A 20,544-nucleotide genomic window follows, 5' to 3' on the forward strand; every position below is an offset into this window, starting at 1 on the left:
GGAGCCCTGCAGAGAAGGATTTGGGGGCTCTGCTGGACGAAAAGCTCGACTTGAGCCAGCAGTGCATGATTGTAGCCCAGAAGGCCAACGGCATCCTGGGCTGCATCAAGAGAGGAGTGGGCAGCAGGTGGAGGCAGGTGATTGTCCCCCTCTGCTCTGCCCTTGTGAGGCCTCACCTGGAGTCCTGTGTCCAGGTCTGGAGCCCCCAGCACAAGAAGGATGTGGATCTGTTCGAGTGGGTCCAGAGGAAGGTCACAAAGATGATTAAGGGGCTGGAGCACCTCTCCTATGAAGAAGGGCTGAGAGAGCTGGGGCTGTTCAGCCTGACAGAGGAGAAGGCTCCAGGGTGACGTCATTTGCAGACTTTCAATACCTAAAGGGTCTTATAAAAGGGATGGAGAAGGACTCTTTACTCACATAGATAATGATAGGACAAGGGGAAGTGGTTTTAAACTAAAAGAGGGGATATTCAGATTAGAGGTTAGAAGGAAATTTTTCACTCAGAGGATAGTGAGGCACTGGAACAGGTTTTCCACAGAGGTATCTGGGTGGATGGGGGCAGAGCAGTGGATGTCATCTACCTTGACTTCAGCAAGGCTTTCGATACTGTCTCCCATTACATCCTGATAGCAAAGCTGAGAAAGTGTGGGATAGAGGAGTGGACAGTTAGGTGGGTTATGAACTGGCTGACTGGCCGATCTCAGAGGGTGGTGATCAGCGGCACAGAGTCCGGCTGGAGACCTGTGACTAGCGGTGTTCCCCAGGGCTCGGTGCTGGGTCCGGTCTTGTTCAACATCTTCATCGATGACCTTGATGAGAGAATAGTGTCTGCCCTCAGCAAGTACGCCGATGACACAAAGCTGGGAGGAGTGGCTGACACGCCAGAAGGCTGTGCTGCCATTCAGCGAGACCTGGACAGGCTGGAGAGATGGGCAGGAAGAAACCAAATGAGGTTTAATAAGAGCAAGTGTAGAGTCCTGCACCTGGGAAGGAACAACCGGACGTATCAGTACAGGCTGGGGGATGACCTGCTGGAGAGGAGCTCTGAGGAGAAGGACCTGGGGGTCCTGGTGGACGACAGGTTGACCATGAGCCAGCAGTGTGACCTCGTGGCCAAGAGGGCCAATGGGATCCTGGCGTGCATTAAAAGGAGCGTGGCCAGCAGGTCAAGGGAGGTGATCCTCCCACTCTACTCTGCCCTGGTCAGGCCTCACCTGGAGTACTGTGTCCAGTTCTGGGCTCCCTGGTACAAAAAAGACAGGGATCTCCTGGAAAGAGTCCGGCGGAGGGCCACAAAGATGATACGGGGCCTGAAGCATCTTCCCTATGAAGAAAGGCTGAGAGACCTGGGTCTGTTCAGCCTGGAGAAGACTGAGAGGGGATCTCATCAATGTGTATAAATACCTAAGGTGTGGGAGACAGAGGAATTTGGCCAACCTCTTTTCAGTGGTTTGTGGGGATAGGACAAGGGGTAATGGCCACAAGATAGAGCACAGGAAGTTCCGCACCAACATGCGAAAGAACTTCTTCACGGTGAGGGTGACGGAGCACTGGAACAGGCTGCCCAGGGAGATTGTGGAGTCTCCTTCTCTGGAGATATTCAAGGCCCATCTGGACGCCTACCTGGGTAGCCTGCTCTAAGGAACCTGCTTTGGCAAGGGGGTTGGACCCGATGATCTTTTGAGGTCCCTTCCAACCCCTTCGATTCTGTGATTCTATGATTCTGTGATTCTGTATTGGATGCCCCATCCCTGCAGGTCTTCAAGAGCAAGTTAGAAGAAGTCCTGAGCAACCCAGATCCACTGGGAGGTGTCACTGCCTATGGTAGGGGGGTTGGAACTAGATGATCTTTGAGGTCCTTTCCAACCCAGGCCATTCTATGATTCCATAATTCTATGACTGGTTAAAAATAATTTTAAAACTTGGTATGCAGCAGGACAAGAATAACATTATTTCTATCAATATAAAATTTTGTTAAAACATTAATAAAAATATACTTAAAGAAATCATTCTATCAGTTTCCCAAATAACCAGCTAGTCCTGTTAGGATTATTTCTAGTATTACATTTTGATAATAAGCATAATGACAAAAATGATATAATAATAATCACAATAATGAAGTCGTTATTGATGATGAAGAACTATGTATAGAAATACTTTCCTCACTGCATATTTGAGCTCCTGGTTCCTCATGCTGTAGATGAGAGGGTTCACTGCTGGAGGCAACACTGAGTACAGAAATGACACCACCAGGTCCAGTGACTGGGAGGTGATGGAGGGAGGCTTCAGGTAGGCAAACAAGCCAGTGCTAACAGTCAGAGAGACCACAGCAAGGTGAGGGAGGCACGTGGAAAAGGCTTTGTGCCGGCCCTGAGAAGAGGGCATCCTCAGCACGGCTCTAAAAATCTGCACATAGGACACCACAATGTAAACAAAGCAAAGAAATACTAAAGAAAGAGTAAAGACAAGTGCCCCAACTTCCCTGAGGTAGGCATCTGAGCAAGAGAGCTTGAGGATCTGGGGGATTTCACAGAAGAACTGGTCCACAGCATTGCCTTGGCAGAGGGGCAGGGAAAATGTACTGGCCGTGTGCAGGACAGCATTGAGAAAGCCACTGCCCCAGGCAGCTGCTGCCATCTGGGCACAAGCTCTGCTGCCCAGGAGGCTCCTGTAGTGCAGGGGCTTGCAGATGGCAATGTAGCGGTCGTAGGACATGATGGTGAGAAGGGAAAACTCTGTACCAGCCAAGAAGGCAAAGAGAAAGACCTGTGCAGCACACCCTTGATAGGAGATGACCCTGGTGTCCCAGAGGGAATTGGCCATGGCTTTGGGCAGAGTGGTGGAGATGCAGCTCAAGTCGAGGAGGGCGAGGTTGAAGAGGAAGAAGTACATGGGGGTGTGGAGGCGGTGGTCACAGGCTACAGCGGTGAGGATGAGGCTGTTGCCCAGGAGGGCAGCCAGGTAGATGCCCAGGAAGAGCGCGAAGTGCAGGAGCTGCAGCTCCGGTGTGTCTGCGAATGCCAGGAGGAGGAACTCAGTGATGGCACTGCTGTTGGACATCTGCTTTTTTGGGGATGTGATCCTAAACAAAGAAGAGGATGAGAGTAATAAAGTACAACAAACATATCAGAGGAAAACTAATTCCATTTCTCATTTAAAATCATCAAATATATTGTCCACTTTCTGGCAAACATTTGGCAGATTCTTATCATGTGTCCTGATTCATTCTGCCTGAGGGTCTCTGTTGGAACAGGGGGCTTTACTATGGGCAAAGGAGTCCTGTCCTACAGCAAGAGGTGAAGAGGAACATGGGGGAATGTCAGTTTCACTTCCATCCTGATATCAAAAGAGTTTTGCCCCGGTGTTGGTCCCAGTTCACCAAACTGCAGAGCAGAGCTGTGGAGGCTTTTTTTTTTTGTTTGTTTGTTTCAGCTGTCCCACCACTCCTGAGGAGTGTTTCTAAGCCACAAATCCTGATTATTTCTGCTGGGCTCAAAGTGAATCCTTGTGGATCATCATCAGAGAAAAAGGTTCTGTCACTTTAGTGCAGAGTGTCACTCAGGGAGGACAGCCAGTCTGTCCATCAAGTCCGGTCTCAGCTGCCTTGTGAGAGCTGCAGGAAAATTCTACTCAAATGTTTGACTGAAAAGAACAAGGACACTGCTGAGAGATTCTTGAGGAATCAAGGCTCAAAGTGCACATCTCCAGACCCCTCACCCTGTCCCCATACTCCCCTTCCCCCAAGCACAACGGGGGCTCACTCCATGTGCATGTGAAACCCCCATCCCCAGCCAGCCTGGGAACAAGAACAGCAGCAGCACGGCCAGGTGGAGAAGCCAGGAGGAATGGCACCGTGCTGCTGCCAGGGAAGGCAAGGCCAGCGAGGGACAGACAGACACTCAGCAGACCCTCCTCTGCTGCAGCTCTGTCTGCAGAAGAGGCAGCTCCTACTGGGGACACCGGGGGCTTGAGGGCAGAGGCTCTGCTGGTGGGAGAGGAGAGAAGGGGGTGTCCCAGGGAAGGTGCCTGCCCTGCAGGGGATGGCAGGGAGGTGCCTGAGCCCTCCCTCGCACAGCATTTCTGGCAGCAGCTCCCTCTCACTACCTGCCCATGTCCCTGCTGCCTGCCCATGTCCCTGCTGGGAGCGGGTTCTCTGTCCCCACATCTCCTCCCTGTCCACGCTCACAGACCCCATCCCATAAGCTGTGTGCTGAGCTCTGCCCTGCAGAGGACTCCTGAGTACAGAGCCCTGTCCATGGGCATCACAGGGGCTGCAGCTCCGAAAGATCAGCTCAGTTAGAACCTGAGGAGACCACAAACGTGATGTTGGTGCAGTCTTTAAGCTGAGGTGGCTGAAGGGTCTTTGTGAAGTTCATTGCTGACATACTGATCTCTCAGTGCAATGCTCTAGTAGACTCAGTCTCCTGTACAATCCTGACAACCCATTACCATGAAACCAGTAAAAACTTTGCAGCAGAAATCTTAAACCATAGAGTCCAAAAAAGCCTTCCCCTTCAGATAAAACAAGCCTCGGTCTTTCTCTTAAGATGCTTCCTCATAAAAGACATTCTCTACAGCATCTTCTACTCTTTGCTGGAAAAAACAGAGAGAACCATCTGGACATATGGTATATCAGCCATTGGATGTGCCAGCTGTAGAAGACCCCTTTGGCAACTACACCTGCATTGCCCTGCTGCCAGAGACTCACAGTGTCAAGAGGCTGCAGATCTGTCCTGCCACACGCTGCCCTCTGTTGTTGCACTCCTCGCTGCCTCCAAGCCCGCTCTCTGTCTCTCCTCTCCCCATGCCACCTGCGGTCAGAGCCCCCAGCCCTACTGCGCTGTGCAGAGGAGCTGCTCCTGGGCAGAGCTGTCTCTCTGCAGCGCTGCCCGCTTGCCAGGAGCTCCCCTTGGGCCCAGGAGCCCAGCCCAGCTCAGCAGCACAGCACCTGACCATGGCATCGCTTGCTCTGTGCCATTGGGCTCCCTCGAGGTGTCCCCAAGGCCTCGGGGCTGACAGCTCCTGAAGGCAGCAGGATCTCTCCTGGGGTGTGGTGTTTGAGGCAGACTGAAGGCATCACCGACTGCTCCTCTCTGAACAAAGGGGAGATGGATTTTGGAAGTGTAATTTCTGCTATTAGAGTGAGGATGTCTACCAGAAGTACAAATGACACCCTCCGTTAAAACCCTATTCCTTTTCCACGGTGTGGAAAGACACCTCAGCCATGACAGGCAGAGATAATTTCACCTCTCTGAGCTTTGTTCACCATTTCTTTTACAAACTGAGAAGAAACATATTGGTGATTCGTGTCCCAACAAGAGAGAGGAGACCAGAATGTTCTAAAACGTATTCCATGAAGAAAGGCAAATGGGACAATAAGACAGCATTGATTGACTTTCCCCTACTGTGAATATGAAAGGCCTTCAACCCTTAGATAAATATATTCCTCATCTTTCACATGACCAGCACGGTGAATGGGATGTGGAACACCCTCATCATTGTGCTGGTGCCTACAAGCAAACACCTGCAGATGCCCGTGGCCTTCTTCCTGGGGGAGATTTGTTCTCCTTGCAGACCTTGTACAGCTCCACCACCCTGCGCCAGATGCTGGCCAGCTTCCTGACTGGGGACAGAACCCCCATTGCTCACAGAAGTGGGAGCGCTATCAGCTGCAACTTCTGCATGAACTGAGTGCTTCCTGCTGGGGCCATGTCCTATGGTCAGTCCTGTGCTTTATGCCATCCCTGTTCTCTGCAAGAGTCATGAAGTGGAAGGTCTGGCTCCAGAAGGCAGCAGTACCTGAACCAGGGGTATTTCTCTCATGTACAGTAATTATTTTTCTTCCTGCCAGCTATAGTTCTGTGGCCCCGGTGTCATGGTCCCCTCCTGTGATTTTTGTCCCATTGCTGGAACTTTCCTGCAGTGCTATGGTGATACTCATGGTCTTTGCTTTTATAATCTGCAGTTTGGATCCAATCTTCCTCTTCCCTCCCCTGCAGTTTTCATGTGTGTGTGTGCTGTGTTGGCAGGCCCAAGGCCTTATCCACCTGCTCTTCTGTCCTCACGAGTGTCACTGTTTTCTATGACACCATCATCACTCTCCGTGTGAAGCACAGAACAGTCCTTTTCAGAGATTTTAACCAAGCCCTTTCCCAAACCTTCATCATCCCCCTGGTCAGTCCTCAGGTTGCTTAGAGGTGGTTTTGGAAGGGTGATAGAGGTGGTGGTGGAGCTGCAGACGTCGTCATAAGACCTATCTCAAAGACTTTGGAAATGACAGATTGATCAAAGACGTTCCTCAGGACTTGGAAAAGGCAGATGTCAAACCCATCTTCTACTAGAAGGGGGACCAGAAGGGTGATTAAGCCTAACCAAGAATTAAAATGCCAGCCTTAACCCTAGCCCTCAACCAAGAACTAATCTCTAACCTACTGTCCTGGTTTCAGTTAGGACAGAGTTAATTTTCCTCCTAGTAGCTGGTAGGCTGCTATGTTTTGGATTAGGATGAGAAGAGCGCTGATAACATGCTGATGTTTTAATTGTTGCAGAGCAGTGCTTACACCAAGCCAAGGACTTTTCAGCTTCTCTCTCTGTCCTGCTAGCGAGCAGGCTAGGGATGCAGCAGGAGCTGGGAGGGGACAGACCCAGGACAGCTGACCCAAACTGGCCAAAGGGGTATTCCATACCATCTGACGTCATGCTGAACAATATATAGGGGTGGCTAGCCGCGGTGGGGGGGCCGGCTGCTCGGGGATAGGCTGCGCATCGGTCAACGGGTGGTGAGCAATTGCATTGTGCATCACTTATTTCGTACACATTATTATTATTAATACTATTATTATTATTGTTATTATTTTTCCTGTCTTAATAAACTGTCTTTATCTCAACTCACAGGCTTCACTTTCCCGTTTCTCTCCCCCATCCCAGAGAAGGAGAGGGGAGGGTGAGCGAACGGCTGTGTGGTGTTTAGCTGCCAGCCGGGCTAAACCACACCACCTACAAAGCTTGCTCTTCCCCTATACCTTGAGCAGGCACCTTGAGGAGAACACCAATCCCTCCCTCAAAGCCCTTGCTGTTCCCTTAACCCTAGGAGGTGACCTCAAATCTCTAAATGTTAAAATGAATACCTAACCCCCAAAGCCCACCACCATGCACACAGCACATCTTATCTTCAACATACCCTAACTTCAGCTGTTTGTCCCCTTGGGGATTGGCAGGAACTGTAAGGTCCTGGAGCAGTCGCATGGCATTGGAAGAGGCATGTGAGGTGACAGGCATGTGATCAGATCAGAGGCCACAAGGAGGAGCTGGCTGGGAATGCTGTGATTAGGTCAGGTGTGCCTCAGGATCTGCTGGGCCTGCAGGAGGCACGTGGCTGTGAAGGAGTCTGGGAGGTCACTTCTGTCCCTGGAGCTGACAGACCATCAGGAGGAATGTGGCACAGATAGGGACCGTAAAGGCCAGAAGCATGCACATGGCATTGAAGATGGTGAGGCAACTTCTGTTCTGGTCAGCTGAGAGACCACAGGAAGGCTGGTGGGATGGGAGTCATGCTTGAGGAGTAGTTTGTGAGACCATTGAATCATAGAATGGCTCATGTTGGAAGGGACCTTAAAGATCATCTAGTTCCAACCACCCAGCCATAAACAGGGATGCCACCCATGAAATCAAGTTGCCCAGGGCCTCATTCAACCTGCTCTTGAACAGCTCCAGGGATGGGGCATCTCTAAGGTCTCTCAGCAACTTGTTCCAGTGCCTCACCTCCCTCTGAGTGAAAAATTTCCTCCTAACCTCTAGTCTAGATCTCACCTCTTTTAGTTTAAAACCATTCCACCTTTTGCTGTCATTATCTGACTGAGCAAAGAGTCACTCCCCATCTTTTTTATAAGCCCTCTTTAAGTACTGAAAGACCACAAAGAGGTCACCCAGGGGCTTTCTCTTCTCCAGGCTGAACAGCCCCAGCTCTCTCATCCCTTCTTCATAGGAGAGGTGCTCCAGCCCCTTAATCATCTTTGTGACCTTCCTCTGGACCCACTCGAACAGATCCACATCCTTCTTGTGCTGGGGGCTCCAGACCTGGACACAGGACTCCAGGTGAGGCCTCACAAGGGCAGAGCAGAGGGGGACAATCACCTGCCTCCACCTGCTGCCCACTCCTCTCTTGATGCAGCCCAGGATGCCGTTGGCCTTCTGGGCTACAAGCATGCACTGCTGGCTCAAGCTGAGCTTTTTGTCCAGCAGAACCCCCAAATCCTTCCCTGCAGGGCTGCTCTCAATGAGTTCTTCTCCCAGCCTGTCCTCCTGTCTGGGACTTCCCCAGCCCAGGTGCAGCACCTTGCACTTGGACTTGCTGAACCTCCTTAGATTCACATGGGCCCACATTTCAAGCTTGTCCAGGAACATTTGGATGGCATCCCTTTCTCTGTTGCATCAACTACACCTCTTAGCTTGATGTCATCTGCACGCTTGCTGAGGGTGCACTCGACCCCACTGTCTATGTCATTGATAAAGATATTAAACAGTACTGGTCCCAGGACAAACCCCTAAGGTACACCACTCATCACCAGCCTCCACTTGGACATAGAGCCGTTGACCATCACTCTCTGGGTGTGACCTTCAAGCCAACTCCTTATCCACTCAATGGTGCACCCATCAAATGCATATCTCTCCAGTTTGGAGACCAGGATGTCTTGTGGGACCGTGTCAAAGGTCTTACAGAAATTCAAGTAGATGACATCGGTTGGTCTTCCCTTGTTGTCTGATGTGGTCACTCCACTGTGGAAAGCCACCAGATCGGTCAGGCATGATTTACCCTTTGGTGAAGCCATGCTGGTTGTGTCAGATCACCTCTTTGTCTTGCATATGCCTTGACATTGATTCCAGGAGGATCTTTTCCATGATCTTGCCGGGCACAGAGGTGAGGCTCACCATTCTGTAGTTCCCTGGGTCCTCCTTTCTACCCTTTATAAAAAGGGGAGTGATATTTTTCTTTTTCCAGTCACTAGGGACTTCACCCGACTGCTAGGACTTTTCAGATATGATGGAGAGAGGCTTGGCAACTACATCAGCCAGTTCCCTCCGGACCCTGGGATGCATGTCATCAGGCCCCATAGACCCGTACATGTTGAGTTTCATCAGGTGGTCTTGAACCTGCTCTTCGCTTACAGCATGTGGGACTTTGCTCCCCCAGCCTCCATCTTCAGGTTCAAGGAAACCAGAGACTTGGGAAGCCTGACTGGCAGTGAAGACTGAGGCAAAGAAGTTGTTGAGTCCCTTGCCTTCTCCATGTCTGTCATTACTAGTTCACCCTTCTCATCCATCAGAGGGAGTACACCCTCCCTGGCCTTTCTTTTCTGAGCAATGTATCTCTTATCTGAGCAACGAATCTCTTCCTGTTATTCCTCGCATCCCTTGACAAGCACAGTTCCATCTGTGCCTTGGCTTTCTTTATACCATTCCTGCACATTTTAAACTGAAACATGCATGAGGGCCTGGGAGAGGTAACCCTGAATACATAGAAGCCATTTGGGAAACAAAACTTGTAGGTAGGAAGCGCAGTTTTGTGGAGGTGCAGAGCTGATGGACACATTGTGGAGGATGCTCCTAAAGACCTTTGAGTCCTTTTCCCTCCTGACTACAATGCCACTTCCTTCTCAGGAATGGAGTAGCCAACAAAGGTGAGACAGATACCCTGAGATCTTGAATGTCATCAGAAAGGTAATCCCATGATATGGGGAGGTCAGAAGCAGCCTGGACAAGAGAGATGTGAGATTTTGGGGTGGGAAGAGGAGTATGGAAGCAGAAATTAATGATTTCATAGAGGTAAGAGGTTCATGTAATGTCGAAGCTGCAGTAATACTGATTTAAAACAGTCATGTATGGCCTTTACCTTATTTTAACTAATAATTTTCATCCCTAAAACCTAAATGCTATTCCAACACTCTGACAGGAATCCACTACTCTAATGCTTGAACTCAGAGTATCCACTGAAGCAAAACTCAGGCCATCACTCCTTTCCCTTACCTTTACTCTCTTGTTCACCCTAATCCCTTCCCTTAACATTAGCATTAAAATGCTCTATTTAACCCTAGACTTCTTGGCAGACCTGATACCCACAGAAGAACACCAAACCTTCCCAAATCTTTGTTTACTCTTTAACCCAGAAAGGTGAGCTCTAGTCCCATGTGTATCTGAAAGCGGTCAGCTCCCCCGAGGAATGTGACGGTGACAGTGACTGTGAGGTCACTTCTGTCTCTGCAGCTGATAGGGCAGCAGCAGGAACGTGTTACAGAAAGGGACTGTGAGGTCACTTCTGTCTGTAGGTGGCAGATCACCCTTGACTTCTACCTGGGATCTGTACTTTTTGACTGACATCTGACAGCTTCAAGGTCAAGGCCTGGCCCTTGTCTCGGTGAAACACATCCAGCTTTTCTACATATCAGTGTGCCTCGACATTGTCTTTCTCTATTTGTCCTAACTACTTCCAATGTTTTGCTCTAACGAGCTCCAAGGGAGGCTATGTCTGTCCTGGCACTAAGGGGAACACTGCAGGAAACTTGCCTCTGACTTGGACTTCTGGAGAGATGTCTTCAATTGTCTCTCAGTGCCTGAGGTTCGTGGGCTCCTCCCCAAAGCCCCCCGAGGGGGGATTGCAATGCCTTGGTCTGGGCGTCTGGTGCTGAGCTGGGCCGGGCTCCTGGGACAGAGAGAGCTCCTGGCAAGAGGGCCCTGGTGCAGAGAGACAGCTCTGCCCAGGAGCAGCTCCTCTGCACAGCGCAGCAGGGCTGGGGGCTCTGATCGCAGCAGAGACGCAGAGAGGAGAGAAGGAGAGAGGGCTTGGAGGCAGTTGGGAGTGGGAGGATGCTGAGAGCTGATTGCAGGAGAAATCTGCACAGCCCTTGACAAGCCCTTGACAAAGCCCTTGACAGCCCTCTGGCTGCAGGGCCATGCAGCTGCACGTCCTGGAAGGGTCTCCTTCTGGGTCTTGTTTCTGGGAGGGTAGTGGGCAATGCAGTAGGCTTTGAGACTGCGGCTGGATTGCACTGCGAGGTGAGGAAGTCTGGCAGAAGCCCCTTGGAGTGCCCTAAGCCAGGTGCCCCCGGTCAGCCCACACGCTGCCCTGGCTGGCCATGCCGGGCTCTCTGTAAGCTGCCCTGTAGCTCCTGCAGCCATGGAGGTGCCCCTTGGCTGTGCCCTGTTGGTGGCAGAGTGCTGCAGGGCAGCACTGAGCACAGCCGCGTGCGAAGGGGTGTGTGACCACGGGCAGGGTGAAAGAGAGGAGGGTCCAGAACAGCAGGAGCAGAGTGGCCAAGCATCCTTCAGACACTGCAGGGGTGCAGCTGGGATGCTGGCACACTGCAGCTTTCAGATATCCAGCTCTGTCTGTGGGGCATACTCCTGGGCTGCAGGCTGCTCTCCAGCAGGATGCAGCTCTCTCGTGGCATCCTTTTGTTATCCAGGTGGCCCAAGGAGAAGACACCTCCTTGCGAAGCCATGTTTGTGCTGCTGGATGGCTGTCTGTGGGCAGCTGGAGTGAGGCTTCTGCACCACTGGCTAGGAGGGAAGTGCTGAGATCCTGATCAGGTGCCCAGAGACAAGGTGAGGATGTTGTCCAGCTGCACTGGGACTGGGGCTTCTCTGTTCTCAGCTGTCTCCAGTTTCTTCTCAGGGAAACACCTCAGTGGGATGGTCCTGCAGCTCACAGAGGGGTGACACAGGGCAGCTGAGAACAGGTCTGGTGGGAATATCTTCTCTGCTCAGTCTTCACCAAGGCACAGTCCCTTTGCCTCCTGGCACCACCAAGATTTCACTGGGACTGCATAAATGTCAGGGAGCTTAACCATCAAATACCTCTCCTAAGCATTACAGGAATAACTGAAAGAAAGGAAAGCAAACAAATTACCTGCAGCTCCAGTCTGTATTCTGGTGAACAGCAACACTGCAAATCTCTTGGATCTGAGAAGTAGAATAAATTCGTGTTTCCCCTGTGTTCCTGCTTCCCTCCTGCTGCACAGCAGGCAGGACTCCTCTGGAGCCCACAGCAGTCCCTGCTCCCAGTGCCACTCTCATCCAGCACCAGGTGCAGCTCAAGCAAGAGAGCTGCAGAAAGGTTCTGTGCAAAGAGAGAGGCTTGGGCTGGGGGGTGCTCTCAGACTTGCCCTGGTTTTACTCAAAGTCTGTTCTAACTTTTTTCTTCCTTCTCCTCTTCAACAGACAACAGTGTCCAACGTCAGAAAATGCCCAACAGCAGCTCTGTGAGCAAGTTCCTCCTGCTGGCATTTGCAGACACGCGGGAGCTGCAGCTCCTGCACTTCGCGCTCTTCCTGGGCATCTACCTGGCTGCCCTCCTGGGCAACAGCCTCATCCTCACCGCCGTAGCCTGTGACCACTGCCTCCACACCCCCATGTACTTCTTCCTCCTCAGCCTCGCCCTCCTCGACCTGGGCTGCATCTCCACCACTCTCCCCAAAGCCATGGCCAATTCCCTCTGGGACACCAGGGCCATCTCCTATCAAGGATGAGTTGCACAGGTCTTTCTGTTTGTTTTCTTGTCTGGAGCAGAGTTTTCTCTTTTTACAATCATGTCCTACGACCGCTACATTGGCATCTGCAAGCCCCTGCACTACAGGAGCCTCCTGGGCAGCAGAGCTTGTGCCCAGATGGCAGCAGCTGCCTGGGGCAGTGGGGTTCTCAGTGTTCTGCTGCACACTGCCAATACATTTTCACTGCCATTCTGCCAAGGCAATGCTGTGGACCAGTTCTTCTGTGAAATCCCCCAGATACTCAAGCTTTCCTGCTCAGATGCCTACCTCAGGGAATTTGGGGCACTTGTATTTAGTGTTTCGTTATTATTTGGTTGTTTTGTTTTCATTGTGTTGTCCTATGTGCAGATCTTCAGGGCAGTGCTGAGGATGCCCTCTTCTCAGGGCCAGCACAAACCCTTTTCCATGTGCCTCCCTCACCTGGCTGTGGTCTCTCTCTTTATCAGCACTGTCATGTTTACCTACCTGAAGCCCCTCTCCATCTCCTCCCCATCCCTAGACCTGGTTGTGGCAGTTCTGTACTCTGTGGTGCCTCCAGCAGTGAACCCCTTCACCTACAGCATGAGGAACCAGGAGCTCAAGAATGCCCTGCGGAAATTGACGACTAGATGTGTTTCAGAAGCAATAGATTTCCAAGCTACTACTGCAGATGACTAATAATATCAATGACTACAACAGCTAATACTGTTTTTGTGTGCATTTGTGTATTTATGAGTGTTTTTATTACAGGATTTTCTTTGTTTTAATACTGCTAAAGTTGCCCATTAACATGATAGGATTCATCTCATTTCTTTTTCAGTATGTACCTGTCAAGTACAGCTCAGAGATTCTGTATATGAGGAGCCAGGCTCTCTGTGAATTTAAACAAAAAAAAAGGTGTCTGCACTGCCTGGTCTGGCGTCCTTCCTTTGAGACCTGGTCTGGCTCTGCAGGGGCAGTGCCAGTGTGCAGGGGTGCAGAGGAAAAGAGTCCCATCCCAGCAGCACGGCCAGGGAGCACCAGCGCTTGGGGCATGCAGAGCTGCTCTCTTGCCACTGCCACTGTCTCCTGCTGAGCCCTGCTGGTGGGGTCAGGCCCGGCTTCTCCTGTAGCTTGGTGGCAGTGCTGCTGTGCGGCTATACTGGGACTGCAGGCAGGGACAGGCAGTGGGCACGGCAGTGGCACAGCTGGCCTCCGCTGCAGCACTTCCCTCCTAAGAGGGGATCTCCTCCGGGCACTGCCTGAAGGCTGAGGCCTTCCTGCAAAGCTGCTGTCAAGATCAAGCCCCAGGAAGAGGCTCCAAAGGGGCACGATGCTTTGCTTCTTTCCACATAGGCTCGGTGTGGTGAGAGCAGAGACTCAGCATGGACTTTTAGTGATTTGGGGCTGTTTCAGAGGTTCCCTGTTAGTTGCCAGTTCCCTTGAGTTGATGAATGTTCCCAATTCCTAGGCACTGGGGCTCTACAGCACATGATGGGGCTGATGGCTGACAGCACCTCACAGGACTGCAAGTAACTGGCTACCGTGTCTCAGGCTGGGAGTCCAGCAGCAGTACCACGGGCCTGAAGGATCACAACCTGCTCACATCTACCTGGGCAGGTCCTGGGCCAAAAAGGGGTGTTTTATAGGTGTGGTATTATGAGTTCAGAGGTGCCTCAGAAATTCCTAATCCAGTCCTAATTGAATATCTGTAAAGAGGATTGTGAGTTGAGCTCTTTCTGAAGTAGCTGGGATCTCTGCCATTAGGCTCACATCTGCCAGTGTCCATGATAGGGCAGCAGAAGGCACCTGCTTTGCACGTAGGTTCTGAGATCCACTCTTCCTAAGTACCTGGTAGGCCCCATAGAGGAAGAGGTCTTGGACAGGGGTTGTCATGTCAGAAGTTTCAGCTTTTGCCAAAAGTCATCCTGACTTGTGGTGACGATGCAAAGCTGGGAGGAGTGGCTGATATCCCAAAGGGCTGTGCTACCATTCAGAGGGACCTCGACAGGCTGGCGGGTTGGGCCAAGAGGAACCTCATGAAGTTCAGCAAGGGTAAGTGCAGGGTCCTGTGCCTAGGGAGGAATAACCCGAAGCACCAGTACAGGCTGGGGGGGTGACTGTCCTGGTTTTGGCTAAGATAGAGTTAACTATCCTCCTAGTAGCTGGTAGGGTGCTGTGTTTAGGAGTGAGGATGAGAATAATGTTGATATCACACTGATGTTTTAATTGTTGCAGAGCAGTGCTTACACCAAGCCAAGGACTTTTCAGCTTCTCGCTCTGTCCTGCCAGAGGGCATGCTAGGGGTGCAGCAGGAGCTGGAGGGGACAGGCCCAGGACGGCTGACCCCAACTGGCCAAAGGGGTATTCCATACCATCTGACGTCATGCTGAACAAATAATATGGGGGGGCTGGCTGGGGTGGGGGGACCATCTGCTCGGGGATAGGCTGGGCATCCGTCAGCAGGTGGTGAGGAATTGCATTGTACATCTTTTCTTTATACACGTTATCAGTAGTAGTGTTATTATTATTATTATTATTATTATTATTATTAATCATTATTATTATCATCATCATCATTATTATTATCATTATTATTATTTTATTATCCTTTCTTTCCTGTCCTTACAAACTGTCTTTATGTTAACCCACAAGTTTTCATTTCTTTCTAATTCTATCCCCCCATCCTAGGGAGGGAGGGGGAAGGGTGAGCGAACATCTACAATGATTTCGTAGAGGTAAGAGGCTTCAGGTAATGTTGATGCTGCTTTAACACTGAATTAAAACATTGATGTAAGGCTGTTACCCAATTTTAAAGAGTAACCTTAATCCCTAAACCGAAATGCTACTCCAAGACCCTGACAGGAATCCACTATTCTAATGCTTGAACTCAAAGTATTCCATGAAGCAAAACTCATCCCATAGCCCTTTGCCCTTGCCTTTATTCTTGTGCTCACCCTAATCCCTGCCTTCAACACTAACATTTAAATGCTCTATTAAACCTAGACTTCTAGGCAGACGTAAAACAAAAAACTATTCCACAAAGCTTGCCCATAACCTAACCACAGACCTGACACCCTAAGCTGAACAACACATTTGCTAAATTTCTAACCCAGAAAAGTGAGCCCTAGTCCCAAAGAGACTAGAGAGGTCAGCTCTGCCTCGTGATTTCCTGCCCCAGCAGGAGGAATGTGACTGCGGCAGTGACTGTGAGGTCACTTCTGTCTCTGCAGCTGATAGGGCAGCAGCAGGAATGTGTCACGGAAAGGGACTGTGAGATCACTTCTGTCTGTAGCTGACAGGTCACCCTTGACTTCTCCCTGGGATCTGTACTTTTGGGCTGACATCTGCCAGTGGCCCTGGAAGGCCAGCAGAAGGCACCTGGTTGGCATGCTGACTGTGGGATCCCCTCTGCCTACATACCCAGGAGGACCCAGACAGAAAGAAGGCCCACATATGGGTTGTCCTGTCCCTTCTGTTTGAGTCCATGACTGGACAGCAGGAGGCACAAGGCTTGGGTGTGTCTAGCCAAGAAGCTGCAAGGCCAGCAGCAGGCCCATGGCTTGGAAGATGCTGGTGAGGTGACTTCTGTCTGGTGGGCTGACAGACCACAAGAAGGCTGATTGGGATGCCTACTTCAGGAGTGGTTTCCACCCTGATGGAGCTTTCTTTGGTAGTAGGAAAGAGACAGAGAGGAAAAAAACTGCCACAAAGTGCACCTTGGAAGGTTGGCACTGGCCATGAGGAGGAAGAAATGTCCCTCAAAGGGTCGTGCTGTGGTGCCAGAGGTCACCCAAAGAGTCTATGATCAGACCTAGGCTTTGTGTTTCAAGGAACAGCTGGTGAGGGTTGACGAGACATGGGTGAGATGATGGAAAGTCGAGGATGAGAGCAAGGTGGTGAACAGAGATGGGTGTCTGCAGACTTCAAGGAAACAGGGCAAAGTGTGGGACAGCATAGGAGAGTCTGCAGAGAATAAGGCAGAGGGTTCTGGCAAGAAAGGAAGGCCCCAACAACCCTGAGGTTTTTGTCCCCTTGGCTAGAGCTTATGAGAAGACATGATATTCTCATTGCAATGAGGCCTCATTGCTTCCTTGTAACACTGTGCAGGGGTGGGGAGGTGTCATAATGAAGTTCTTCTCATGGCATCACAGTGCCCACCACATCCCACAGACCCCAAGAAGAGCACTGAGTGAGACATGGGCATGCAGGATCTCCCCTCCCAGTGGCTGGGGTCAGGCCTTGGACCTTCTGCTTCACTAAAACCAACCAAGATTTTTCTCAGCACAGCCCTTTTCCTGTCTGTAGTCATGGCCTCCAATTATCTGCCCTAACAAGGCCCTGGGGAGGCTTTGTTAGTAACAGCCCTCAGTGGGCAAACTAATACTCCAAGTCACTTCAACTTTTCCTTCTGACTTTACTTTCTCAAGCGGTTGCATCATTCTCCTCTCAGTACCTGTGCTTCATAGACTGAGCACCAAAATACACCACGGAACTCATTAAAATGCAGAAAGTCCTAAGCAGACATATCTGTCCCACAATTTTCTTCAAGTCTTCAAGACTTGTAGAGCTAATTGGAAAGCTTTCATGGTGTAGTTAAGGGGGAAGATTTCAAGAAGCACCTGAAAAAAATCTTTTCTCATCTTAAAGGATGCGTTTAGTTGAATTTTGGTTTGGAGCATTATTCTCTAATTGATATTGACCCAGGGTGTCTCCTTTGGAGACCTGCATAGGGAGGAAAAGCAGACTCTTGAGGTCTGACACTGCATGGAAAACCTTGCTCCTCACCACCCCAGCCCTGACATTTCTCTCTTTGGCTCTTGCATCACTTTTCCTTACACCAGACTTCAGCACAGAAGTCTGCATCTGGATGTTACAGCTCCTTTGCACCAGCAACCTCCTGCTTTCCTTACAGACCTGGATGCACACAGGTGCTGAAAGGTTTCTCCTTATTTCAAAACAAACAACAGGAAAACATGCAGCAATTTTCCAAAAGCAAAGCAAGCTCCTCATCTTGTATGCCTCCTGTGAGGTTTACCTTCCCAAAAGGATGACTGTTCAAGAAGTCTTTTATACTGATAGACCGGAAATTACAAGTATTAAGATTAGAATTAATCCGTATGATATTACTTCAATGATAAATGATGATGAGCCTTCTAAAGACACAATTAGACAGACTGCAAATAGATGAGCAGGCTTCAACTCCCTGAAGCTCGAAGCAGCAACTGGGTTGGTGAGGGCGGTCTGAGTGATCCAGGAGTAAGGGGAGGGCAAACCAGGAGAACCATGGGAAGAGGATAGGTCCAGACAGGCAGCTGGAAAGGGGACATTCAGCAGGGTAGATTAATGAAGACAGGTTTTGTACCTGGAAGATGAGGGAGTACACCATGATAGACAAAGCGATGACAAAGCAAGTACAGGTGAACATCAATATTTCTTCTCCTACAATGACCATAGATCCTGAAAATTCACATTTCTTCATGATAGAAACTATACTTTCTGACATTTTACGGAGGGATTGAGTCATCTGAGATGACGAGTAAATGCTTTCTTCGTTAAGTACTGTGGAAATTACTGGGTATTCAGGCAGAGCTTTGCTTACAGACCGTAAGCAACCAGTGCCACCTCCAGAGGCCCCGGTGCATCTAAAGTAATTCCCTGGGCTGGCAGCTGTCAGAATGGACCTTCAGGAGATCTGAGCCCTTTGGGGGATTCAGATGGAGCCAGGTGCAGTTCCCAGGGCACATTCACTGTCAGCAGTGGTCTTTGTCCCTGTAACTACAGCCCAGCCCGGCACATTGAAACCCATTCAAAGACAAACCCCTTCTTCAGTGGGTTCTTGGGATTGACCTAAAGTTGAAATGGCCTCTGGGAACCCAAGATACTCTCCCTTACTCCTAGTAGACTCCTGGACATCCATTAAACTTCTTGAGTCATCTGTGGAAAACTCAGGCTGAAAGACTTAAGAACAGGACTTTTCAAATGGCTGAGACAGAACCCCTCAGCTTGCCCGACTTTGGGAAACCATCCCCTTCCAACTACGGGTATGAAAGTGAAAAATGTGAAATGACCTGTCTGGTCAAGGCGCAGAGTAAGGGAAAGTCATAGGTATTGTGCTGCAGTGGCAGAAGGTAAAAAGCATTGCATTGTGCCTCAGACTAATCAAGGAGACCTAATCCAGTTCATCCATGAGATAAAGCAGAGTGAAGGATGTTGAGTTGTGTCCTAACATGAAGAAGGATGTACATCACTGGTGAAGGAACCATCTTTTTGTGCCATCACCAGTGCAAATTATACAAGAACTACATCAAATAAAGGTAACCTGTCCCACCCCGGCCCTGTCACACCACGGGGCAGGGGAGGGACGTTTTTCAGTTTCAGCCTCTTTTTCAGAGAGGCTTTGCCCTCTCCCTGCGCACCACAGGGAAGAGCCTGGCCCTGGACGCTCCATGACCACCGTGCAGGTCCTGGCAGGCTGTGGTGAGGGGATGAATGCCCTGGGCCCCCTTTCTGCTCTGCACAGGCCAGCAAGGGCCCAGAGCAGTGTCCTCTCCCCTGCCCCTGCAGCTCTGGGCTCCCTTTGCGCAGCCCTGGCTCTGCAGCACCAAGCCATGCTGGGAGCCCTTCCCTTGCATGCTCCCACCACTCCCTGACGCTGCTGTTGCCCTCTGCCGGGCACTGCCCAGCCCAGCCCAGGCCCTGCCCACCTCTCCCCACCTCCCTGCCCTCTCCCCAGCCCAGCCCAGTCCAGCCCAGCAGCCCAGGCTGGGCTGGCCCCAGGGCAGTGCCCACTGCAGGCTGTTGCAGGGCTCTGGGCACAATCACCACAGCCCCTTGCAAGGCACCGCAGCTGCTGGGACAAAGGTGGCTCTGGGCCTCCCCAGCAGCTCCTGGGCTGGGGCCAGCCATGGCTCAGGAAATGGAGTGCCCCAAGCTGGCGGTGCTGCTGTGCAGAGCCAGGGGACTGTGGTGCCCTGGGACCCCTGCAGGACTCCCCCTGCCTGTGCTGCTCAGGGTGGGCAGCAGACTCAACTCTGTGTCCTCAATTACTCTACAATCTTATGGGCCTTCATCTGCTGGCTCTTCACCACCTCACCGGGCATTGCAGAGTCTTCCTTATCCCCTGGACACCTCAGATTTTCCTTTTCCTTTACCAGACTCTTCTTGGTCGCTCCTTTTATGAGGTCCTAATCACTACCCAATGAGCACATTGTCCCTGGGTTCCCCTGCCATCTGGCAGCTCCAGATTCCTCTCCAGGCAGGCATCGGCCATCTGCCTCACTGCAGGGGGCACATTCCAATGTAGATGAATCCAAGACCAGTTGTCTGCTTGGGCATGTGCCACCACAAAGGGAGCTCTTGGTCCAGCCCTTGATTCCTCACAGACCACGCTGGGACTTTCAGCCTGTGTTCTTCAGTCCAGGAAAAATCCCAGAAAACAGAAAAGCAGGGAGCAACTCCTTGGCTGTATGTCTTACAGCAGCACTGGAAGAGGTGTTGAGGCTTCTGGGTTTGCCCTGAGCAGCCCCTCTTGTTACTGTGGTGCGAGCAGGGAGGCCAGCTGTGATCCAGGGCTGCACAGTGCCTGCTGCTGGCTGCAGTCACAGAGATGGAACTGCAGAGACAACAGGACTGCCATCAAGGTACACGAGATGTGAGGACTAATCCAAAAACAGGAGCACAAGAGAACAATGTGGAAGCCAGAATAGAGCAGCAGTGAAAAGGCCACATCCTGCTGCTGGCCATGGCCATGGCTCCAGGGAAGCAGCAGCCCCGACCCAAAGGCAGCAGAGAGGCAGAGTCCAGCGGGCAGAGAGGGGCAGCCCCAAGGGCCACTGGGGCTTCTCCTCCATGTGGCAGCTGGGCTCTAGGCCCTGAGCCCCTCCTGCATGCTGGGGCTGCTCCCCCAGCTGCAGAACAGATGGGAAGAGACGGCAGCTGAAACCAGTTAATTTATGTTGGATTCTTTATTTTCTTTATCTACACAGAAAAACAGGTTCTTTGGGAACAGGAGATACTTGGGTCAAAAATAAAATGAAATAAT

At 51.0% G+C, this 20,544-nt stretch overlaps 2 protein-coding genes across 2 annotated transcripts; one reads left to right on the forward strand and one right to left on the reverse strand.

The window, feature by feature from the left end:
• Window positions 1-2,124: 2,124 nt before the first annotated feature.
• On the reverse strand, window positions 2,125-3,060 carry LOC121062726 (olfactory receptor 14J1-like). Its single transcript, XM_040542897.1, has one exon. The coding sequence runs from the start codon at window positions 3,058-3,060 to the stop codon at window positions 2,125-2,127; it is 936 nt and encodes a 311-aa protein (XP_040398831.1).
• A 9,521-nt stretch (window positions 3,061-12,581) lies between these two features.
• On the forward strand, window positions 12,582-13,199 carry LOC121062727 (olfactory receptor 14J1-like). Its single transcript, XM_040542898.1, has one exon. It carries the CDS (start codon window positions 12,582-12,584, stop codon window positions 13,197-13,199), a length of 618 nt encoding a protein of 205 aa, XP_040398832.1.
• The last annotated feature ends 7,345 nt before the right edge of the window (window positions 13,200-20,544 follow it).

This window comes from Cygnus olor, chromosome 34 (genome assembly GCF_009769625.2).
Source record: "Cygnus olor isolate bCygOlo1 chromosome 34, bCygOlo1.pri.v2, whole genome shotgun sequence".
NCBI lineage: Eukaryota > Metazoa > Chordata > Aves > Anseriformes > Anatidae > Cygnus > Cygnus olor.

Coding starts and splice junctions, on each gene's coding strand:
- LOC121062726 (XM_040542897.1), bottom strand. CDS start 3,060: ATGTCCAACAGCAGTGCCATCACTGAGTTCCTCCTCCTGGCATTCGCA.
- LOC121062727 (XM_040542898.1), top strand. CDS start 12,582: ATGTCCTACGACCGCTACATTGGCATCTGCAAGCCCCTGCACTACAGG.